Source organism: Falco punctatus (assembly GCF_963210335.1).
Source record: "Falco punctatus genome assembly, chromosome: 1".
Taxonomy (NCBI): Eukaryota; Metazoa; Chordata; class Aves; order Falconiformes; family Falconidae; genus Falco; species Falco punctatus.
Window position 1 is genome coordinate 108,660,659 of NC_137580.1, and position 21,538 is coordinate 108,682,196.

Here is a 21,538-nt window from a genome sequence, read left to right on the forward strand (position 1 = left end):
TTGTGCTGTAATTTATCAACAAGGCTCTGAGGCACAGACGTCAAATGAATACCAGATTTCAAATTATGATAAGCAATTGTGTCATCTCTGTGAATAGACATCAATCTCTGCTGAGAAATCATCAATAATTTATTTTAAAAAAATGAATGAATACAGGGACATTTGGATAGGTCTTTGCAAACAACAAGCCCTGTGTTCTGTAATAATTCCTTTGAATTTAAACCCAAAGGATACTTACTTCTCAAACAGAAACACATGATCACGCCCAAGTCAAAAAGTTTGTTCCCTAGAGAACTAATTACCATTTACCTTTGGGGAGTTATGGAGGTACTTGGAATATTATCTGTCAGAGGTGCACCATGTTTTTGCATAGCTCAGTGAAGAAGGATGCACAGCTTGCCTGGACTTTTGAGCAAGCTGAACGGAGTGCTGTCTGTGTGTTCTGTCCCTTTACACATGACTTCTGCCTTGTATGGCCACATTAGTGATGTCAACACTTACCTGGCATCTAAACTTATTTAATTTACCTTTTAAATTTGTAAAAAGCAGGTCCAGACTTACACATTACAAAAGTAAAGGATGGGGAAAAAGGATTATGTCCATTCTGTTTTGTTTTTTTTTTTTTAATTTGTGAAATATTTGAAGTGTATTTTATTTCTACTATTCCAGTCAACATTTTCACCACTTCCTTTATCCTCTACCTACACCAAAACCTAAGATTCTGATGTTTCTGTCTGCATATACAAATCTCAGAATAATTTGGGTTTCTTTACTATCAGGAGAGGGAGGAAGCTGCTGGTGTAAAAATTTCAGCTTCTCTGTAGTAGGTGGCTTTTCATGTGACAGTTAACATCCTACTTTAGTCCATTTATCTCCTAAATTGTAGATTGTCACATTCCAATAAGCACACAGCATCTGTTCCCTGTATTACATGATGTTGCAAGATGCTGATCATTTGTCTAAATGTTTTTTTTTCAATTGAATCAGAGATGTACATGCAACCTAACATTAACATTTCCCTCCTGTCTGTAATTGGCCATTATAGGAAGAGAAATTTATGAGTAGTTATGAATGTAAGGATTTAGAGGCTCTGCTTCAAGATCTAGGGCTAGCCTGTCTTATCTTAGCATAATCTCAAAAATAAAAATTCTCTGCTTTACTTTAGAGACCATGAAATAATTTCTGTTTACACAGTTTTTTCAATTAGTGTTATGCTATGATATAAAGGTCACTGATTGCCGCTAGTCATCACATGGCTTTTTCACTAATTGTGCACTCACGTCATTTTGTTCTGTGGGATCTTTTGCTTTTTGATCCAGTTTCAATTGCCCAGATGTTCATTTCATACAGTTAACTTTATACAAAGGGCGTCCTTTGTTCCAACAAACACATTGCGGTCATTGTTCTCAGCTGGGAACTTAGTGCGCAGCAGTTCACCTGTTTCCTATGTAATCCACCATCAATCTACCGACCTTTGTGATGATTTAATGTAGAATCATTCATTGGGGAGAGGAGGGATAAGGAGGAAAAATTATGCAAAAATGTTTCCTGGTCCCTAGCCTTGGATTGATTAAGGTTATGCTGCAGGATAAAAAGGCAATAAGAAATGGGAAAGCTTTTTCATCTTGAACCTTTTGGTATGTAGTGGAAAAATCACATGAGTATCTTGAGAATTTTGCTCTGGTGTCTCAGAATATATTGATGGAGACCTAAACATCTTCTAGAAGGAACCATATTGTCACTCCGCTCCCTTCCCTATTTGCCACCTGTAAAGGCTTCATGTCAAGGCAGAAGGGGTGCTTGCCAGTCCCGTCGGGGTAACTCACATAACAAGAGGCACTGCTTCATAGTGCTTCCAGGGGCCTGAGGACTCTCCGATTCAACACATTTCAGGAAGGACAGATCTCAAGGTTATTCTAACTGCAAGTGTTTCATATAGGACGGCCCAATTGCTGTTGGTTAAGCCACGTGGACATCACGTAGACTAACTGTTTAGTTTAACTTAACCTTTAGAGCAGTCATGAGAACTTTGTTCATGAGCAGAATAAATTCCATGGAAGGCTTTGAAGGAAGATTGTCCATATAAATGCACTGGCTGTTGCTAAAAGATCTGTGGAAGATGAGCAGTGGAAAACTGGCCAAGGATTGAGCAGTATATCATGTAAGAAGGGTGTAACTTGGCAATATGTATCTGTGAAGTTTTTTAAATCTCTGTCTTGGCCAACAGAGACCTTCCAAATGACAGGAATCTATCCATCTTGAGCACAAATGTTCCTAGAAAGATGACCCTAGTATAACTGGCAACATGCACAGTGTTTTAATGGCTGAGGCTGAGGCATAAGAGGAGCTACGCTCCACAGCCCACAGCAGGCAAGAGGGGGCCTGGAGAGGACCTGGCATCAGGCAGTGATTTTTAACATTTCTTTGATTCAGCCAGCTGTAAGACTACTGGGCAAGATCTGCTCAAGGTTGAATTTTGGTTTAACATGCTGATGTGATTTTTTGTGGCCCCCTTGTAGCTCTCTGGTGCCTGGGCCAGGATATCCAGGACATCCACGGTATTCTTCCTATGCAAACCTTGGGAAGGGGAGCTGCAGGTGCCAGTGTCTGCTCTGTCTGCTCAGCTTGGCAAGGAGGAAAGCATGGAGGTGATAAGGAGAAAACCAGGGGTCCTGTCTGGTTCTCACTACCAACAGGGGATGGATAAATTGAAAAGTACAGGTTTTTCTTTTCAGAACATGTTTCCCATAACCAGTTCATTGGAAATCAGTGAGCAGAGACAGGCACTACTCTGTACTGCAGCAACTGCAATACCATAATTCTCCATTTCTCTCTCTCTTCAGTCTGTAGATCCCTTGGCACAGCTGTAAATTCCCTGTACAGTGCACAGCATGGCTTTCACTGAAAATAGCTGGGAAAACATTTCTGGAGCATTATTCCATTAAAAATATTTTTTTTGTCTTTTATGCATCTCCCTATTTTTCCCAGGTCAACAAGGCCTGCATCCAGGCAGCATTCGGTATCAGTTATGTGGAATGCCCACAAACATCAGTTCCAGACTGTAATAGTTCGGTGGAAATGAGGCCAAGTGACCAAACTCCTCAACCCTTCCCACCAGCACCCCCCAGCAGCGTGACCTGGGAGGCCTCAAGAGCAGGATTTATATCCTGATCTGTGGCAGTGACTGACAGCAGCAACAAGGAGCTCTCTGGGGCAGAAGACAGGGAGAGTGGGTGAGGGGTCCCTGTCTCCTGGGACATGCTCCAGTCTGCTCCAGGGAATGTGCTAATTTTCACTCCTTTATAGTCCTTTATTCCAGCCCTTCGACCTTGAGCTGGGAGGCATTATCAGCCTTAGCCAGAAAGGCACTGTGGAGTTAACCATGTAAATGCTGAATGTTTCTGGTATGAAGTCCTGAAAGTAAAAACACAATGAATGCAACTTATTTCAATAGCGCAGCAAGCCAGTGGATTTCTCAGGTTTGGTGAGGACTGATTTATGATATTAGGAATTTTTTTTTGTACCAAATATATGATTTTGTGAACTACAGCAGTTTTCAAAGTCTATATGCTCCTACGAAGTTCCTAGGGCATTTAGAGACCTCTAAGAATGTATCTTGTGTGTATTTCTCTATGCTGTATATGAACTTGGTTTTCTTTAGTCACCTTTTCATTCTTATCCATACCCAATTATTGATATCCAGAGCACAGGCAGAAAGTTATCAGTCTCATGCTTTCTCTTGGGTCCCTACTATCATGGGAATGCTCGAATTTTTGGCTTTTCAAAATATTATGCAAACTCTTACCAAAAAAAATAAAAAAAGTAATTTCCAGGAGCAATCTAGATTAATGTATTGCCAGTCCTGCTACTGACTTCTCTGAGTGACTTTGGGCATGTCATTTAAGTTGTGTGTCGCTTTGCATGTTTGCAGAATGAGCTAAGAACGCTTCAGTGGGCCATCATGGCTATTAATGAGTTATAAATATGCTTATGTACATGTGTGTCTGGCTTGGCAAGATAAGCTTCTCTGTCTTTGGTGCCTGACAAATCCTGACAGATACTATGTAAGAAAAAGAATTCCTTTTCCTTACTGGGAGTGAGTGGTCTCTCCATGAGCAGCTGTAAGTGGGTAGAAGCAGAATTTTTTGCATAATATTCCAGCTTAATCAGTTCAGTGTTCATGGAGTTAATTTGCTCATGCCTTCAGATTGTTTTGTTTCCAGGGATTCTAAACCCTTGCCTCCAGCTGTTCATTTCCATTGGACCAGGGTGATCTTTATCTGTCTAAACTAGTTAAAACCTGCTCCACTACCCGGCAGCCTTTTTGGAGACAGCCCAATAATGGGCTATGATACCAAAGCCTCCTGGACATCATAAATTCCAAGCCTTGCTTTTTTTTTTTTTCCCTAACTTCTCACTGTTGGAGCACCCCTCCTGTTTTAATGAGACTCTTCACTTCCTCCACAGCTTCATTTAACCCCTGTCCAAAAAGGGGAATGATATTTGCATTGTAAGTGGCCAGTGAAGAATCTCTTTTTGACTAATTTACTACTTAATATTAATCAGATTAAGTCTTGACATAACCTCAGAGGTACCGTTCAAACAACTGAAGCGCTGTTAGACTTGCACTTAGACTCTGCTCAGTATGCATGTTGCTGGGGATGTTTTAGTTGAAGCATATTTTTAAAATGTGCTCCATTTAAAGCTTGCTGTGACATGGTGGGACTTGTAATACCTTCAGGGTCAACAGGGCCACTTCAAACATGGTATCTGAAAGTTTTTGTCTTGAGCAGATGAGCTGCAGGCTTGTTAAGTTGATGAGACAGCCACCAGATGTACTGAAAAATCTTTCCTATGCGGAAATTTGAATGTTTTGTACACATCAGGCAAAGATGCTGTCTGTACAAGAGGGAATTGCAAACAACAAAAAGAATTTCTGCTGTTGGTAATACCACAACAGGGACCATAGCTAGAACGTGTACGCTAATGTAGAAACGCCTTCCCTTGTTGCTGGGGTTTCTAATAGTACATTGTTTTGGCCTGCGCTGAACAGGAGTATGTAACACGATGGATAAAATGCTAATGGTCAGTGTGTGCTTTAGGCTCTTCCTTCTACTACTATTACTACTGTTGACAGCAGTGGGAAAATTTGTGGCCAGAAGACATCTGATGAAGACCTAGGCTGAGCTTTACTTTGGAATGTGCCAAGGAGACGTTTTCCTGTTGTTCTGTTGCAGATGTTACAATCTTTGCTGTCTGGGGAGTCAGCAGGGCCTGAAGAGTGTTGTGAGGTAGCACCCCTGCTCTCTGCAGCAAACAGCTGGATCAACTCAGATCCAAACCCATGGGTCTGTGAGAAGGCTGTGTAGTCACTTCTGTGCTAAACAGCCTCACAGCAATTATCAGACGGTCAGAGGAGGAAAAAGGTCTGAGAAAAAGACAAGCTTAACATGTCATTATTGGTCTTTAACAGCTGTGTGTTATCCTATTGTTACTAATAACCTTTTTAACTTTGCAAGCAATGTTTTCTTGGCATCATTCAAACATAATGACTGGGGGGTCAAATTCGGCTCTCAGTTGTGTAAATATGTTATCATTCTCTTGGCTGTCTGGTGTTATTTTGCATTTGGCTCATGGTCCCCGCCCCTAGAAGCCTGCAATCTAAAATACAGAGGCAGAGTATTCAGTCACAGTATGCTTTGCATACCCAGTTGGTATGCAAGGCTTAAAATAAACAGATGAAGAACTACTGTCAAATCCATGCAATGTAATTATGAGTCTGTTGTCCTCTGGTTGAGGTTAATGTGTTATTCCTGTATAAATGAGAGTGAGTTTGCTTGTTACTTTTTGTATTTAATTCACCAGTAATTTATGATTGGAAAGTCTTTCAGAAAAATGTGTTTTAAAAGGGGGTTTAAATAAAGAGAGAAAGAAATTTGATCAGGATTATTAGAGAACAAGAATCACAGAACAAAATAGATGTGCTTGAAGAAAAGCAGTCAGCAAGTCTGCATTAATGGTAAGAAGAAAGGGAGACTTTGGCAAATCTATGAAGAGGTGTTGGAACTGCTGTTTCTCTTTCAACCCTCCAATATACAAGCTTGTAAGACTCTTAAGTAAGGTTCAGTGGTTTTAGACGGTAAATAAATTTATCTTTATTTCATTCTCTGATAAGAAGATACCTCTTCTCTAGCGTGGTCTTTACAAAGTTCTCAGCAGTGAAGTGACTAATTGCACTTCTCATTTTCAGGGATCTTCTGGATAATCCTGCTGTTGAATGGGACGCACAGCTCCTCTCTGCCTTTGTGCTAAAGCATATAGAAGCCAATAACATCAACCTGGTAATGTGACACTTTCTACAGCATAGGCAATTTCCATGTTACTTTTGGGCTAGTGTTCTAGGCCTTTTCCTTCCCTCTGAAAGCTTTCTTTGAAGTCTTTAAAGTTAGGATTTTGCTTCCGGATCTCTGTGAAATATCCGAGGACAGGGGGAGAGTATATTTAGTCATTTTGAAATATTTGCTTTATAAAGTTTATCCATTTCTCTAGCTAGATCTTATGAAGCCACTTCTGGGTTGTAGTGTCACCAGCCTTCACTGAAGTAAAAGCTTCAAATTGGTTAAAAACTGCAAACTCTGTTGGAACTCTTAAGTTTCACTGTAGTAGATCTTGGGGTTCATTAATTGTAGAAGACCCTCTGAATAAGCCCAGCTGAATTTCAGGTCTAAAATGATACCTGAGAGCAATTTTGCATTTTGTAGTTTAAGACTTTTTGTGAGTATTTGTACAGCTCTTATGTCTTGACAAGTAAGACATGGTCATTCTGATTCTCTTTCAAACACTTCAGACAATTGCTAAAAGTTCAGAACAAATAGAATTGCTCCACTGAAAAAGATGGAAAAGGATGATGATGTAGTTTGGCTGTATCTTTTCTCTCTTGAGATCTTTCTTTGCTTCCTAGTGGAAAATGGACAGTGGAGGAATTTTGCTTTACTAACTCCTCAAATGTTTTCTACATTTTAAAGCAACCATTTTGTCCCTGTTGCTAGGTTTCGTTGATGAAGAGAGCCCTTCTGGGGTTTAGGCTTACATTTAGGCTTAGATTTGAAGTACATTGGCAGGCCTCTGTTACAGAGCTAGATTAGCAGGGTTATAGGTCGGGATTGAAGAATATTAAACCGGTGAGATTTCCTAGCACTGGTATCATTTGGGGTTTCTTTCCCACAGAATAGGAATAAAGGCCTAAGCATGGAAAAAGTTGTGTTCTGTTCTTTTCTGTTGAACCTTGCTGTGATCAGGCATGTCACTGTCACACACTGATGAGCAGCAAAATCACAAAACTCTTAAAGCCTTTCAGCAATTCACAAAACAAGAAACCACATCTCCTGTAGCATGAAAGCCCCATGAGCACAGAAAAACCAGCATCATGCATCCAACTTTGTATTGATTCTGAGGCTAATTTTCCATGAAATTCATTGCTGTGCACAGAGACAAATAGTTTTCCTGGACTCTTTTTGTGCCTTTTGGCCCCATGAATAGATATGTTTTAATCTATTCTGAAAGCTCCAAGCACAAGAGGATTTGTATTGCATGTTTGTGACTCTCATGGGCACTAGGGCAAGTGCACCAGAAGCCCAGTAGAAATTCTCAAAACCCTGGAACTCCTCTAGATGATTAGAAAGGATTAGGTCTTTGCCTCAGAGAAAATTAAACTCAAGCTGTTTGTGCTGGAGGAGGCAGGAGTCTGCCACTAACATAGCATGAGCTGAAAAATAAAGTGTGGGGTTTTCAAAGCAAGAAACATGCACAGGCACTAGAACTCTCCCCGCTGTGCTGCGGGTGCCGGGTGTAGTGGTAATAATAAGGAACACTGTGGCAGGGCCCACTGTGTTTCCCCTCAGCGCTTCCCTGAGCAGCAGGGAGGACAAATTACTGTAGCAAAACAGTACTAAAGGCAACTGAAGCACCTTCTCAGGGATGGTAGTAATGAACTGCTCGGTAAACTTACATTATTTTAAATGTCCCAAGTAATCACATGGGTTTCAGATGTTTGCTATAATACCATTCATTTGAGCAGACCTAGTTTGCCAAGAACAGCAATGCAGGCACCTAAATTACCTTTGCTGAACACACTGCATTTTAAAACTTTAGAGCTTGCTATCCATTAGACACTCTTAGAGCATCTCTGCTGTCCTGAGATAATGGCCTTGCCTTGAAAAGTAAACTGACAGGAGTGGTGAAATTGATAGAAGTGGCTTAACCTTTTAAAAGAGCCTTGTCAAAACATAAGCTAACAGGGTTTCAAACGCAGGAGACTTAACTCAATGGAGTTAATGTGATGGGAGGACATGTATTGGTTTAGCTATCCCAGTGGGACAGCTTTCCCCAATTCTCCCCATAGTCATAGCATAGACAATGATATATTTTATTTACTGAATGTATGTGTCATCTGGCAGTGGAGAAGCAAGCTGCAATTCCACCATGCCTGAAAGTAAAGCTTGCAAGGCAAGGAGGCACACCATGGTATGCGTAGTTTTGTTCCATTGCATGGTTACTCATTTCCTCAATTGCCCTGGAAGTTCGTGAGTAACTCAATCTTTTTGAGAGCTACAGGGACATATTTCATCCAAGCTCTACATTAAATAGTGCAGACGCAGAAATTAACGATCAGTGTACTCAAAGCCAAAACTAATTTATAGACTGGAAATTATTTCCTGCCTGCTGAATTTATAAGCAAAAGCCAGTATTGCTGGGAAAGGCAGCCAAGGCTAGTCTGTCTCAATCCATGTTAGAAAGTATTCGGCCTGTAAAAAAATAAGTTACATAGTATTGTGAGCCCCAGGCCGGCTCTAGATTATGAAATCCTACACTTCAGGATCTAAGGTTTGGTGATAGCAGATCTTGGATTGGGAGGTGACATTCAGACTGTTTTGGGAAAACACAGTGCCAAGACCAGAATTCAGCAATACCATGTTCTTAAAAGCTGCTTTCTGCTATGGAGTGATGAAAACATCATCTATACAACTGTTTGTTGAAGAGTCACATTGTCTTGGGTCAGCTCCAAATCAGCATAGAAAGCCAGATCCTTCCACAAATGGCATTCAGGTTGGAGCTTATATTTGAGAGGGTGAGTTCAGCTCATGTTTTGGATCTCATCCCTTACACTCCTAAAAATCCAGAGCATTTGAATGTGTGATGTTTGTAGAGGATTTTAAGTGCTTTTGCAGAACACCAGATTTGGAGCGCAGCATGTGGAGTTTGCTAGAGGAGGCAACAGAGCTGGGACAGACTATGGCATCCCTTTTCCTACCTTCCTTGCTTATGTAGCGGTCTCCTCAGGTGTGCTTTGGGGTATGTGAGTGGGAGGCCCCTGGGCCCTTTCATTCTAAGAGGTGGTGCACCCTTGGGTTACACATTTGCAGCTCAAACCAAGTGGACACTGGGGTGTTGATCACAATTAGATTTTTCCATTTTCGTCCAATTGTCCATTCTTTTAAATGCTTAGCTTCTCTGCTTTAGTAGCAACAAGAGACATCTCCAAATACACAAGAGACTCAGAGTTTGAATATCCCTGGCTTCTGCAAGTGTAAGACAGGCCTGTGGAATGATGCTTAGAGGAAGGCCATTAGAAACGAAGTTGCTTGCTATGGCGTTTTATGGGATGGCCCTTCTTTAAAAGGAAGGAGGCATTTCTATCCCCACCAGTCTACTTGAGCAGATGTGTGCTTGCTTTGAAGCACTGAATGACACCAGGAAGAGTCAGGGAAACCCACAGCTTTGAGTCTTTTTTTCCTCCAGTGCACATGCTGTGTAGAGGGGCCATGGACTCCAGACCTCTCAGGAGTTTTCTCTTCTGCTAGTAATTGAGCAATTTCCTCTGTGCTCTCCCCCCTCCGGAAGGGATTTCTGGACCTGTTTGTCTTGGCTGTTGCTCTGGCTTCCACTAGTGAAAGCTCCATTTCCTGAATACCAAGGTCACCCAGAAGAAAACCCAGCAACACCAACAGCAGTGGCTCCCATTTCAGAACAGGTGTGGGGAGGGAACTCCCTCTTGCCCTAAAGATTTCATTGAGCAATAATTTCCACATCAAGTATATTTCCTATCCCAGCCTTTTGCTCCTAGAACTGGCTAAGCCTGTTTTTAACGCAGACAGTTTCAAGATGTCCAGGTTTTCTCATGCTGCACTGATTGTTTGTTTGATTTCATCATCAGCCTGGTTCAGGTTATGCGTTAAAAGCAAGCACACCAGCTAGCTGCACCATGTGGAAGAAGCAAATGCTCCCATGTGAAAGTATCTTCAGCATGTGAGAAAGAAATTCAGATTGGTTATCGATGAAATGTATCCCTGAAGCCAGAGGAATATATTTACATGTGATTGCTGCCTGCTTTAAGTCACAAGCACCGCAGTGATTCTGTAGAATCGGTGCCCTGTTTAGACAGCAGACCTAGCAACTACACACTGGATAGGCAGGACATCACTGCGGTCTCAGAGGCAGCCTCTGCGCTGAGAGGGCTCTCTAAAGGTGAAGAACAAATGTTTCAAAGGTGTTCTCTTTGCAGATACAGTGAATGCCACCATGGCCAAGTCAGTATGCAGATACCTGAGGAATTGTACTTACAAATTTGTGTATTTGAAGACACAGGCAATTCAGGTGCAAATTTCCTAACAGTAAATTAGACAACATCAACTGAAAATTAACTCCATGTAATCTCTTTAGCTAGTTCAGATGTTACGTAAGCCCAGCAGCACTAAGAACAGCAGCTCCTATTTCAAAACAGATGCCGAGAAGAAAAACCTCCTAAGGTGTTTCTGAACACATAATTTCCATGTCAAGAATATTTCCTAATCCAGCCTTGTGCTCCCACAGTTGGCCTGAGCCAGTTTTGTCAAAACAATGATTAGCTTATTTAGTCTGCTCACTATAGTCTGTTATCTCAGTCTTCTGATTTGTTCTCTTGTACCCTCCATAGAAGGAAAAACGTGTGGTTTGGCTTGCCTTCGGTTTTTAGCTTGGTTTCCTAAGGAAACAAGAATAATGCAATTGTATTTATGTGTGTGTGCACATGCATGTTTCAAAAGACTTCAGAGTCCATTGGCTAATTTCAACGGCATTTGACAGCAGAGTAGTAGTCTTTAAAATGTTATATTTGTACAGGTTACATGAAAATAAATGACCAAGCAGAAAAGACAAACCCTCTCTCCGACCCCGTTTAGTAAAGAGGTTTAGTGCAAGTCCAGCCCTTAGCAGACTCACAGGGTTATTCACCTGCATAGGAATTTATTCTGCCACAGTGAGTGTGATATGTTGTCATCTTAGGAAAGTGCCACTCTAGGTAGGAGTGGCTTCAGAGCGTGCTTTTTCTTATCTGCAAAATACAGGGTGCTGTGCTCATTCCCTGAGCTCTGCAGAATTTAATGTCTTTCCCAAATGAGCTACTCAAAAAGCTGATATCCTTAGGGAGGCCTTAGTACCATACTGGACCGTGCAGTCCCTGCAGAGAGCCTCTCAGGTATTGCTGATGTACCACAAAAGCAGCCAAAGACATAATTTTTCTCTTTATAAAGTAGGGGTTGGCCAGAAAATGCTTCTTTGTACCTGAATGAAACCAAATTGGGTCCCACTGCTTCCTGCCAGCAATAAATAACCCCGCTGCTTGGTGGCAGCATTATTACAGCCACTGGGCAAACTGGGAAGTCTAACTCTGGACTTGTATTGGGTAGATGGGTTTATAAGCAGGCTTGTCTGGAGTTTGTGGGTTTTTAAGTATTTCTTATCACTGTTTGTGTTTCCTCTCCCTCTTTACGCAATATCCACTGTGTTTGAAAGGGCCTCTCCTGTTGGAGGGTGGAGTAGCGAGTTGCAGAGCGGCTTTGGATCTTCCCTTGATCTTTAACCCAGTACTTCAGGCCCTGCATATAAAATACATTTTGAGAAGGGAGCTGTGGTGAGTAAGCAAGGCAGTAGGATTTCCTTCCCTGAAGAGAGAACAAGCTGGCAAGGAAGCAGACATTGATTGAAGTGTGTGTGGGGAGGTTATGATTTCTTCCTGGTCATAGAGAAGGGAGCTGTGGAGACCTCTGCTGCTGGCCTCTCCCAGAGCAAATACCTAACTTTAGACTGTCCAAGGACTGTCATTTTTACGATCTGGAAAGCCTACCAGCACACATACCCTGTCTGCTCAACACTTTGCATGGCCAGTTTGTCTTCTAAGTTGGAAGCTGGAGCCTTTAAGTACCCACCTCACAGTACTGTGCCAAGTGAGCTCCTAAGGTGGATGCTTCACCCCTGACACATCATTGGTAGGTCTGAGGGCAGGGAGCCAAGGGTATTCTGTGCTTTGGACAGTGTCTTGTTAGTGCTGTGTTCACACATTACTTCTGCATTATGAAGTTCCCATTTCTTCCTGCAGAGAAGCAATAAACAATATGTTCTTCTCATTCAGCAGAAAGCCTGACTTGGTTGTACAAAAAGTGCAGTCAGCTGATTCTTTAAAAAGGCTTATTCTCATACCAGATTATTTATCACTATGTTATCCTGTGATGAAGCCTCATTACAGTCAGGATAGTAGGATGTGATTGTGTTGCTTGTTAAAGCAGTATGTCCTAATTCACAGCACAAGAAACTATAGTTTCACCCTGTAATCCACCCAGGAGTGACTGATTCATAGAGCTGGACCTCTTGGGTCAGGAGCAAGTTTGCAACAGACCACTTTGAAAGTAACCTTTTGGCCCTGTAATAAGTAACAAGTGCATCCTGCCAGCAGGAACATGCTATTTGCCATGTTTCTGTTGTTCAAGCTGTTACACTGTGTAGTCATCGAGTTCCAGAGTGTCTTGTTTGTTTAGTTGTGTTCCTGTAGCATGAGTTCACACACAAGGCCTCATTGTGCAACACAAGAACAACTCTTTAGATTCAATGGGCTGGGACAGTGGTGTGTTAGATGTCAAAGTTGGTAACTGCACAATCTCCTTCTTCAAAATGATGATTGTTTTGTGGTCTTATTGCAGGTGGTAACCTTTGATGCGGGAGGAGTGAGTGGTCACGCTAACCACATTTCTCTTTACACTGCTTTAAGGTACAGTGTTGTGCACTTTTCATTGAATGCCTCACTGTGGTGTTACAGGGTGAACGTGATGTTCGTTTGTAAGCAGAAAACTAAAAGCAGTATTTACTTCACTGATATAACTGAGTGCCAGGCTGTGGGACTCAGTACTGTTTGGAGAAACTCTCACAGCTCTGTAAATGACGTACAGCATCCTTTGTTATTCCATCTGCTGGTGCTTTGCTGGTCTCCCTTTAACTGGGCCCTCTTTACTCTTCCTGTCCTTGATCCCAGTAGAATATACAACAGATCACTTTGCACTTCTGGTTTGAGGAGAGTGTGTGAATAGCTGATGCCTGAGCTGGTGGTAGTTGGGTTTTGAAAAGTTCTGCACCATTGTTCTAGAGGATGTTGCCAACCTCTCCAGGTACCTGAATTTACCTCTCTGACCAAAGGACATTGCTCTGTCGCTGGAGCTGTCCCTATTTACCACTCTTCCTAAGTCAATTTCTTCCTTCCCCTCTTTATTCTTTACGTTCTGAGAACCTCTGTGCTGTGATGTAGGAAGGTTTATAGACAAAAATGTCTTGTATTAAAATCACCCAAATTTTGCTGGCAGGACAGGTACTGTATTTTATTTTAATCCTCTGTACATTCAGACCTCATTGTGTCCTAGAGATCTCTCCTCCAGAGCTGCCCCAGCCTTTTCCAGGCATGAGAAGAATTCTTTGCAAGTATATCTTGTATTTTTAGCACCCATTTTTTTTCTGAATCATTTGTGCAATTCTCTGACTCTCCTTGCTAGCAGCATCACAGTGGTTTGCCTTTCTCGCTTGCCTAGAGAAAGCTGCAGTGCCATGGAAGCTGTATTGTGACATACTGAGCATCTCTGGGAAGATGTTGAAAGGCTTTGATGCTCTCTGATGGCTGGAAGTCAGTGTTAGAGGGGATCATGGCTTTTCCCAGCAACTTCTGAAATAGTCTAACAGAAAGAAAGGGGGTGGAGCGAAAGCCAACAGTATGTTTGTTTGGGCTAAGTGGGGAGATGCTTTCCAGTGTTATTTCCACTGCACAGTGTTATTTGAGGAGTGAGTGAGGAACAGAGGTTGATGACTGATGCTCACACCATTGGCACAGAGGGACTAGAGCTTCCAGCTGCCTGGACCTCTGTTTGCTCAGTTAGCCGCTGTATGTCCTGCAAATAGGAATGGAGGGCAGATTGTTAGGTGTCTCCCTACATCCTGAAAAGGTACAGGGAGAACCAAGCTAGCAGCTGAATTATGTATGAAAAAGTTAAGGAAAACTCTATTTTGATCACAACTCTACTGTTGTCTCATTTTGTGGCTGTGCAGACATCACTTTCCCACCTCGGTGCTTTAGATTTCCTGCGTGTGCAGTGGGGATGTTAACCCTCTTCTTGTCTTGGAGTACCTTACTAGGAAGTATTCGTTATCTGCAAGCCCCTTGAACTCAGACCTTTGCATTAGTCCTTAGCCTACAGCAGAACATTGTCTTGGCCTGATGAGATACATGCTGATAGGGATACCAGAGTATAAGCAGGTCTCATTAACTAAGGGCTGGTTTATGTCTTGTCTCTCTTCCAGTCCTGAATCAGCAGAAATAAGCATGGTGGCCCAGTCATCTGCATGTGGCAGGAGTGATGCTGTGGCCGCTGAAAGGTTAAGTTTATTTTTAGTGGCTTGCTTGTCCTCATTATTTTTCAGTTTGTGCCATGGAGGAAGTAGAGCGTGACTGTATCTCTCCTGATTTTCAGTGCCCTGATGAGTTCTCACATATCGGCTAGTACAGGCAATGCTAGGAGCGTATGCTGAGGCTTCTCACGTCCCATCCCTGCCAGCAGAGCTTTGCAAAACAGTGGTTGCTGCCCCAGGGGCCCCAGTGCTGCATGGCAAGAAAAAGGCAAATGAACTCTTCCCTCCAGGTATCACGTGCAATGTGTTTATTAACCATCTTGAAACAAGGTCTGCAGGGTTCTGCCTCCAGTGTGGCTGTAAATGGAAAGGATGAAGCAGAGGGCTGGTGCAGTGATCCTCAGCTCTTTTGGGTGCTCCCAGTCTGTGGGAGACAGACTTGTGCCCACTACCTAAGAGATTATTTTCTGCAAAAGCAGGGGTAGAACAGGCTGTGTGACCCATCCCACAACTTTTTCCTTCAGGATGTACAAATTACTGAAGAGCTTCAAGGAACAAAAGAGTTCAGGAAATGGTCATAGCTGAGCAGATGCTCAGTATTATCTGCTAAGGGCATAAATATTCTTTCTAGTGTCTGGAACAGAGGTTATGTTCAAAGGAGCAGGAACTATTCAGAAGAAATGTGCCCTTCCCCTTGCAGCAGCCTTCCTCCTGACAGCTTGCAGGGAGCCCAGCTGCTGCTTTGTGTCTAGGCTTCAGATCTGGGAGGAACTGTGAAATGCCAAGGTTTGAGGGTGGATTTGTTCTTCTGCAAGGGAAAAATAAGAAAAAACAGGATGGGAGAGGAACACAAATTGCTATTTGATTTCAGTCTCCCCTGGGAGTATTTCAGTTCTGGCTTCCAGACTGAAAAAAAAAACCCAACCCAAACCCAAGAAAATCCCACTGTAGAAGAGAAGGGAGATTTGGAAGCAGTCCTCTGTAGCTCTGCTTCTTTCCCTGTCACCTTGATTTGGCAACATCATTCTCTTATCCCCCAGAATAGGAACTTTCCCTGTGGCCAAGAGAGGCTGGATCCTTTACACACATCAGGAGGAAGAGCAGATCTTGAGTGACATTGAGGTCACTTTACTCCCCTCTCAGCATTTGGCTGGTCACTAGGTGCTACAGAAATAGGCATGGTAAATACTACGTGACAGGAATATTTGAGAACTTCTCTTTCCTGCGCTTCAAAATGACAGTGTTTGCACTGAGGTCACATGTAATATTGAGGTGGTTTAGTTTTGCATGAGTCATTGTACATTTTAATTTTAAACAAGCCCTCTTGCCCAGTAGCCTAGCAAATGAGGGGCAGTTGGTTTTGTTGTTTGCTTGCTTGCTTAGGGTAGAGAGGAATGGTCTTTGTGCGGGGGAGGAAGGACTGTACCACTTCTTTTCTTTAGTAAGCTATCAAATCCATTTCATCCCAGCTAGAACAGAAAAGTCTGCTTAGGGCAGAGCAAACTGAGTGGAAAATAGGAGCTGCTATATTTAACCACTGTGCGTTACGTTGTTATAGCAACTGCATCTATAAAACTTGTATCAGTGATGCCATATAAGAAGCTACATCAAAGAATCATTAGCTGAGCATATTCTCGTCAATTCCATTTGGAAAAACACCTCTTAGTGCTGCAGGATGTTTCTTAACATTCACCAGCTCAGTGGTAGGTTGTAAATGAGACTGTGCAGAGGTAATATTTGGGATCTTGGTGCTTTATCACTCTTGAGTCCATTATGATGCAGCTTGAGTGCCACCAATGCCTTGTTGCACTTACATGTCACAGCCTGACTATTGGATGCCCCATTTATGAATGCTGTGGGACATAGTGTTGTGCAGAAGGGTTGCACTGAGGCTCCTTGAAAAAGAACTGATTAAATGCCAGTTTCAATTAACTATATCGAAACAATGAACAGTGCATTGTCCAGCCAAATCCCACAAACTCAGTGGGTACAGTTCTCAAAAACCACCAACTGCATTACATCCCAACAAGGCACAGTTCTGCTAGTATTGAATTTCCAAGGCCAGGTCTTTAAGGGCATGTTGAGCAGGGAGGAGGCTAGATTTTGTGTGATTAGCTTGGTGATAGTGAATGGTATCTCATGTACCATTTTTTATTTGATGTCTTCTTACTGTGTGGGGCTGGAATGGGACTCTGATCTCTCACTCCTTTTCAGCAGTTGTAGCCCGTGCATTTCAAATGAGTGACATCTCATTTATATTTTTAAAGCAGGGTGCTGTTTTGTATTTCCCTTGCCTTTTCCCAGAAAATCCTTTTTTCAAAACTGGTTATTATTTGCTCCATCTTGGAACAGGATTTCTTGTGTCATTGGTGTGTATGTTTGGGATTACTTAGTCCCTGCTGGACTTCTAGGTTCCCTGCAAAATAAAGAAGAGCATTGAAGAAATAACAGGTTCCAGTATCTTATGTTTCAGCCTGTCCTTTTACAGTCCAGCTCACTTCTGCTGTTTTGTTTTACTCATCTTAAATATCCCAGGGGGAATTTATGAGTGGTGACTGTGATTGCACCCAGACTGCCCCCATAAGGTCAAGACAGGATTGTCCTCCTCTGTTTACCCTTGAGACTGTCCCTTCCCCTCAGAGGACTCTCCCCCAGGCCTGGCATATATCCCACGGCTGGGTATGTTGTCCTAGATTTTATCTCGTTCCTTCACCCCTGCTCCCGCCTGCCTTAATTTGACTAAGTTAATTCATCCCAGTGCCCTTCCCTGATACTAGTGAGAGCCATTAGGATAAAGTGGAGCACAGGGCACCAGCATTGCAGGGATTCCCCCCTAAAGCAGTTTTTTTCCAAAGAAACAGCCTCAAGGAATGTCCTTCCCAGCGTCATTAGGCTGCTAGCAGTGTGACTGGAGCAGTGACACTGCACATTCCTCTCCCAGACAGTGCAGGGACCAAAGCACAGAGCCGCAAAGCAGCTCTGTCAACTGGAAGATCTCTGAATCACCACCTTTTTTTCTGACTGGCAGAACCATCTTTTGCCACTGCAATGCAAGTGAGTACTGAGTGCCTGAATAGTGTTTTCAAAACTGCGTGTTGCTGCATGGTGTAGTTCAGGGTGCATGGAAATGGAACCAGAAAGTCCGGTTAGGGAGGGAGGAGGCATTCCAGATAACAAACATTCAACATCTGGCAAGTATATCCTTCTAATGTCTCTGTGATTCCTAGGAGACTGGCTGTTCTTCCTCCTTCACATCTGTTTCATCAGATTAATTGGGCAGATTAGAGGTTAGGATCCTAAATGGAGCCCCAATGCATCTTTAAGACATCCATTCTTTGCCATGCTCTTAAAAACTGTATTTCCCCAGTGCTGTACAGCAGCCAGCACAGTCAGTTCAGTGAAGGGTTTTGCCTTTGGCACGGGATATTATTTGGAGAGTGAAGTCATTGATTTCAGTGAACAATTTCTCATCAAACAGTACATCATCAAAACTGCAATCCACCCACCAGGGTGTCAGTCCTGCTTCTACCCCAGAGGAGTTCTGTTTTCCCCAAGACCGGTTTCAGCTCTGTCCTGACTTAATCCTTCTTGCCATCTGGGGGAAGATACCAGTGGTCGTTGCCTCTTAGGAGCTCGCCCATTGGCTTTGCTGACATCTTTTCCTAAGGAAGACTAAGTAAAGACAGGGAACTAGGGAGCGAGCTCAGTCCTGCAGTTTGCAGGATAAGGGTAATTGGACCATTTTAGGTTTTCTGCTGAGCAGAGGTAGCTGATAGCTACAGACAGCAATAGCTTTCAAAGCAGCTGGTCCTTGAAGTAAGAGCTGGCGCTGAGTCCTTGCAGTGCAGAAATGGTGGGTGCCTTCAGATATCTCACAGCCTTTTCAAGTTCTTCATTGCAGAGGGTCTCACTTTCCTTCAAATGTGGATCTGAACCTACCACGGGCATAATAAAGAGGGTGCATTGAGAGGTGCCCTGTAATTGGCTGGCCTCTGGCACTTGGTGGGTGGGTAGGAACAAGACACCTTAAATCACTTTGTGTTTAAAAAGAATTTATAAAAAGTCTCTCTGGAAAAAAACACGTGGAAAAAGCTCCTGAAAAAGAGCCTGTTTGTTTGACTTTTTGAGATTTTATGCCAAACTCTTTCATTTCACCCAAACCACAGCAAGTCCAATCTATAAAACAACATTCCCAAAATGGCAACAACAGAGAGCCGCAACCTCTCCCCTACTTGGAAGTGTCCCACAGAGGCAGCTCCAGCAGGGTGGAGATGGGAGTGAGAAGAGTGATTTGGGAGAGGATTGGCTAGTTTTATGAACGTGTGCAGGAGGTAGAGTTCTGTGTTTCTTTCTCTCTCTCTGCAACCACAGTTCATTGCCATCTCTTGCCTGAGAAATACAAAGCAAGGCTGCAACTCCTCTGCAGCGTTACAGCTGGGTGGAGCCCGTTCCCATAGCTCCGCACTGAGCCGTGCTGAGTACTGAAGCATTTGGCTCAGGACAAAAAAGGATGAGGAGAGAATCCGTTTCTTCATGCCTGTTCTTCCAGATCAGTGACAGGTCTGCCTGGCAGCAGCCTTGGAGGACCTTTCAGTAACCAAAATAGTTTCTATCTTCCTGAACCTTTATACAAGCACAAACTCCTTAATTTGCTGCTGAATCAAACTTTCCTTCCTTGCTGAAGATGCTCTCTGCTCTTGCTGAAACATTTCCATACAAACTGGATCTCTCCTTGCTTCTGTTTCTAGTGGCCAGGAATGGTTATTATTAGTTCCCTCTTGGAGCAGCTCTTCACATCCTTCAATTTGCTGTCAGTTAGAGCTTTGAAGGTCCCTCCGTGGCAGAGCAGCACACCCAGAGCAGACGCTAGGACTTTGGATAGTTAGCCAAATTTCACAACCACTGTTTTATCTCTCCAAGCTTGTTTTAAAAAGTTCCCACCCTGCTAGCTTTACCAAGTGCTGAATCACTTCTTTGGGTGGCCAGATTCTAGTTGTGGGGGAAGAAACCACTGGCAGAAAAGCAGAGCAAACATTAATGGAGATACTTAAATCTTCCTCCTCCCCACTGCCCCTGAAAAGTTGCTGGTGATGTTTACAAGGCAGCATTTAACAATCTTTGTCAAAACAGTGGGACTTGAGTAGCGGGGTAGAAGGTGGCCAAGTCAGTATTGTAAGGCCATTGTTTAGTAGAAAATGGTATTGCTTGCAGATCTTTGGCTCTGGAGAAGAGGAGACCATTGGCAGAAGAATCTAGTTAAGGCATATGTCTTCTGGTTGCTGTTTGAGTTCTGCCATGACCTGCATTTCTGGCTTGACTTTTGCTTTGAATTGCTTTGGGTATTCATTACTCCGTGCTTCCTATTTTGTCTACACCTGTGTAGCTAATCCTTTTCCTTGAACTTAACCAATAGCTAGAGATAATCCTAGTTTGAAAGTGACTGGAGAAACATAACAGTTTACATATAATGCATATTTCATCCTGGTTGATTTACACATGAACTGTCACATTGTCCTTCATTAAATACACCACTATAAGATGATAACAATCTCTTTAAATATTACACAGGGTTAAATAACTTTTTTTTATTTCCTTTCTCCTTTTGGCAAATGTTCCATTGTTTGGATATTTTTTTTCTCGTGGACAGCAATGCTGGGTATGGGACAGCCCTGAGTGCCACCTGCTGGAGACCTGCTTCCTCCCCTCCCCACAGTGGGCCAAATCTGGAGGCGATGCGAATGGTGATGTGCATAAGTGCTCTGAAGCCATGAACGGCAGGCTAAAGCAGGAAAGCCAAGAGAATTAAAAAGGAATTTAAGCTCGTACCCTATGATGCCTTCACCATATCGGGGTCATTTGCTTACAATTCTTGATGGAAGTACCACCACGTTCACATTTCCTGCGCTGGTCCCCTCGTTCTGTTTCTAAGGGACGCGTTTTTGCTACAGAGACTTACCAGTCAGGAAGAGATCAAAGTCTTAGTGAGCAAAAGTCCAAGCAGCTTCTTTGTAAGCCAGTGCCAGCATGGGTTAGAAAGAAAGAAGCTGGTCCTCAAACAGGAGCTGCTGCTGAGGCAATATCCCCTGGTCAGCAGACAGAAGGCTGTAAAGAGTCAGGACTCTCAAAGGTGAATAGCCTTTGGCAGCCTCTTGCAGTTTCCCTTAGTGCAATATGAGAAGTTTGAGGGCAAGTTGGATTTATGGAGCTTATTTGTGCTGTGTTCCAGCAGCCAGGATGAGGAAAGTAATGGCAGAATTGTGTGGGGAATAAGGCTTACCACTGCCTGACGTGTGCATCCACTGTTGGCTCCTGAACTTTCTTATAAGATCAGCCATTGTAAATGTGTATATTAAGAGAAGAGGTTGATTTAGCATACAAGGTTTATACCTGTAAAATCAGGATTTGAATAACTTCATTATTTACCCCCATGTATCTCTTCATTCACAGGAACCTGCATTCAGAGCGGAGGTTACCTGAAGGTATGTCATGCTATCCATGATCCTGCAGGCATTAGGCGATAGTTTGCATGAATGTTCTGCCCAGGGTTTCATCTGCCCAACTCAATTTCTATTTGCAATGCAAATGAAACCGGCAGCTGAACTCTTCCTTGCCCTTTTATCTCCCTGCAGTTTTTTACCAGCTACAGTCACTTTCCAGTCCTTTGGAGTTGTCCTGTCTCAGTCATGTGATTCAGTGTCTGGTCTACACCTTTTGCTGTCTTGCATGAATAGGAGTGCTACTTCCAGGTCTCCCAGCTCAGTCCCTGAGTTTCTGGTCACATCTTACAAGCCGCCTTTTTTGTTGTTGTGTGACAGGGGCCTTAGAAATCTTTACTAGCTCA

General features: G+C 43.0%; 1 protein-coding gene across 4 annotated transcripts in view; it reads left to right on the top strand.

Annotated features, from left to right (window-relative positions):
* Nucleotides 1-21,538, top strand: part of PIGL (phosphatidylinositol glycan anchor biosynthesis class L) — a 62,405-nt gene that overhangs the window by 33,639 nt on the left and 7,228 nt on the right. The window contains exons 3-7 of one of the 4 annotated variants that reach the window (XR_013927637.1): nt 6,251-6,341; nt 13,011-13,078; nt 14,650-14,724; nt 14,820-17,751; nt 21,145-21,176. Coding sequence is in view for 2 of the 4 variants with exons in the window: in XM_080384364.1 (XP_080240490.1) it covers nt 6,251-6,341; nt 13,011-13,078; nt 20,345-20,438; nt 21,145-21,174 (283 nt within the window). In the remaining 2 variants the exon portion in view is untranslated. Of the gene's footprint in view, nt 1-6,250; nt 6,342-13,010; nt 13,079-14,649; nt 17,752-20,344; nt 20,439-21,144; nt 21,177-21,538 lie in introns of all 4 variants that reach the window. The other 3 variants (XR_013927636.1, XM_080384364.1, XM_080384363.1) reach the window with 3 other exon arrangements.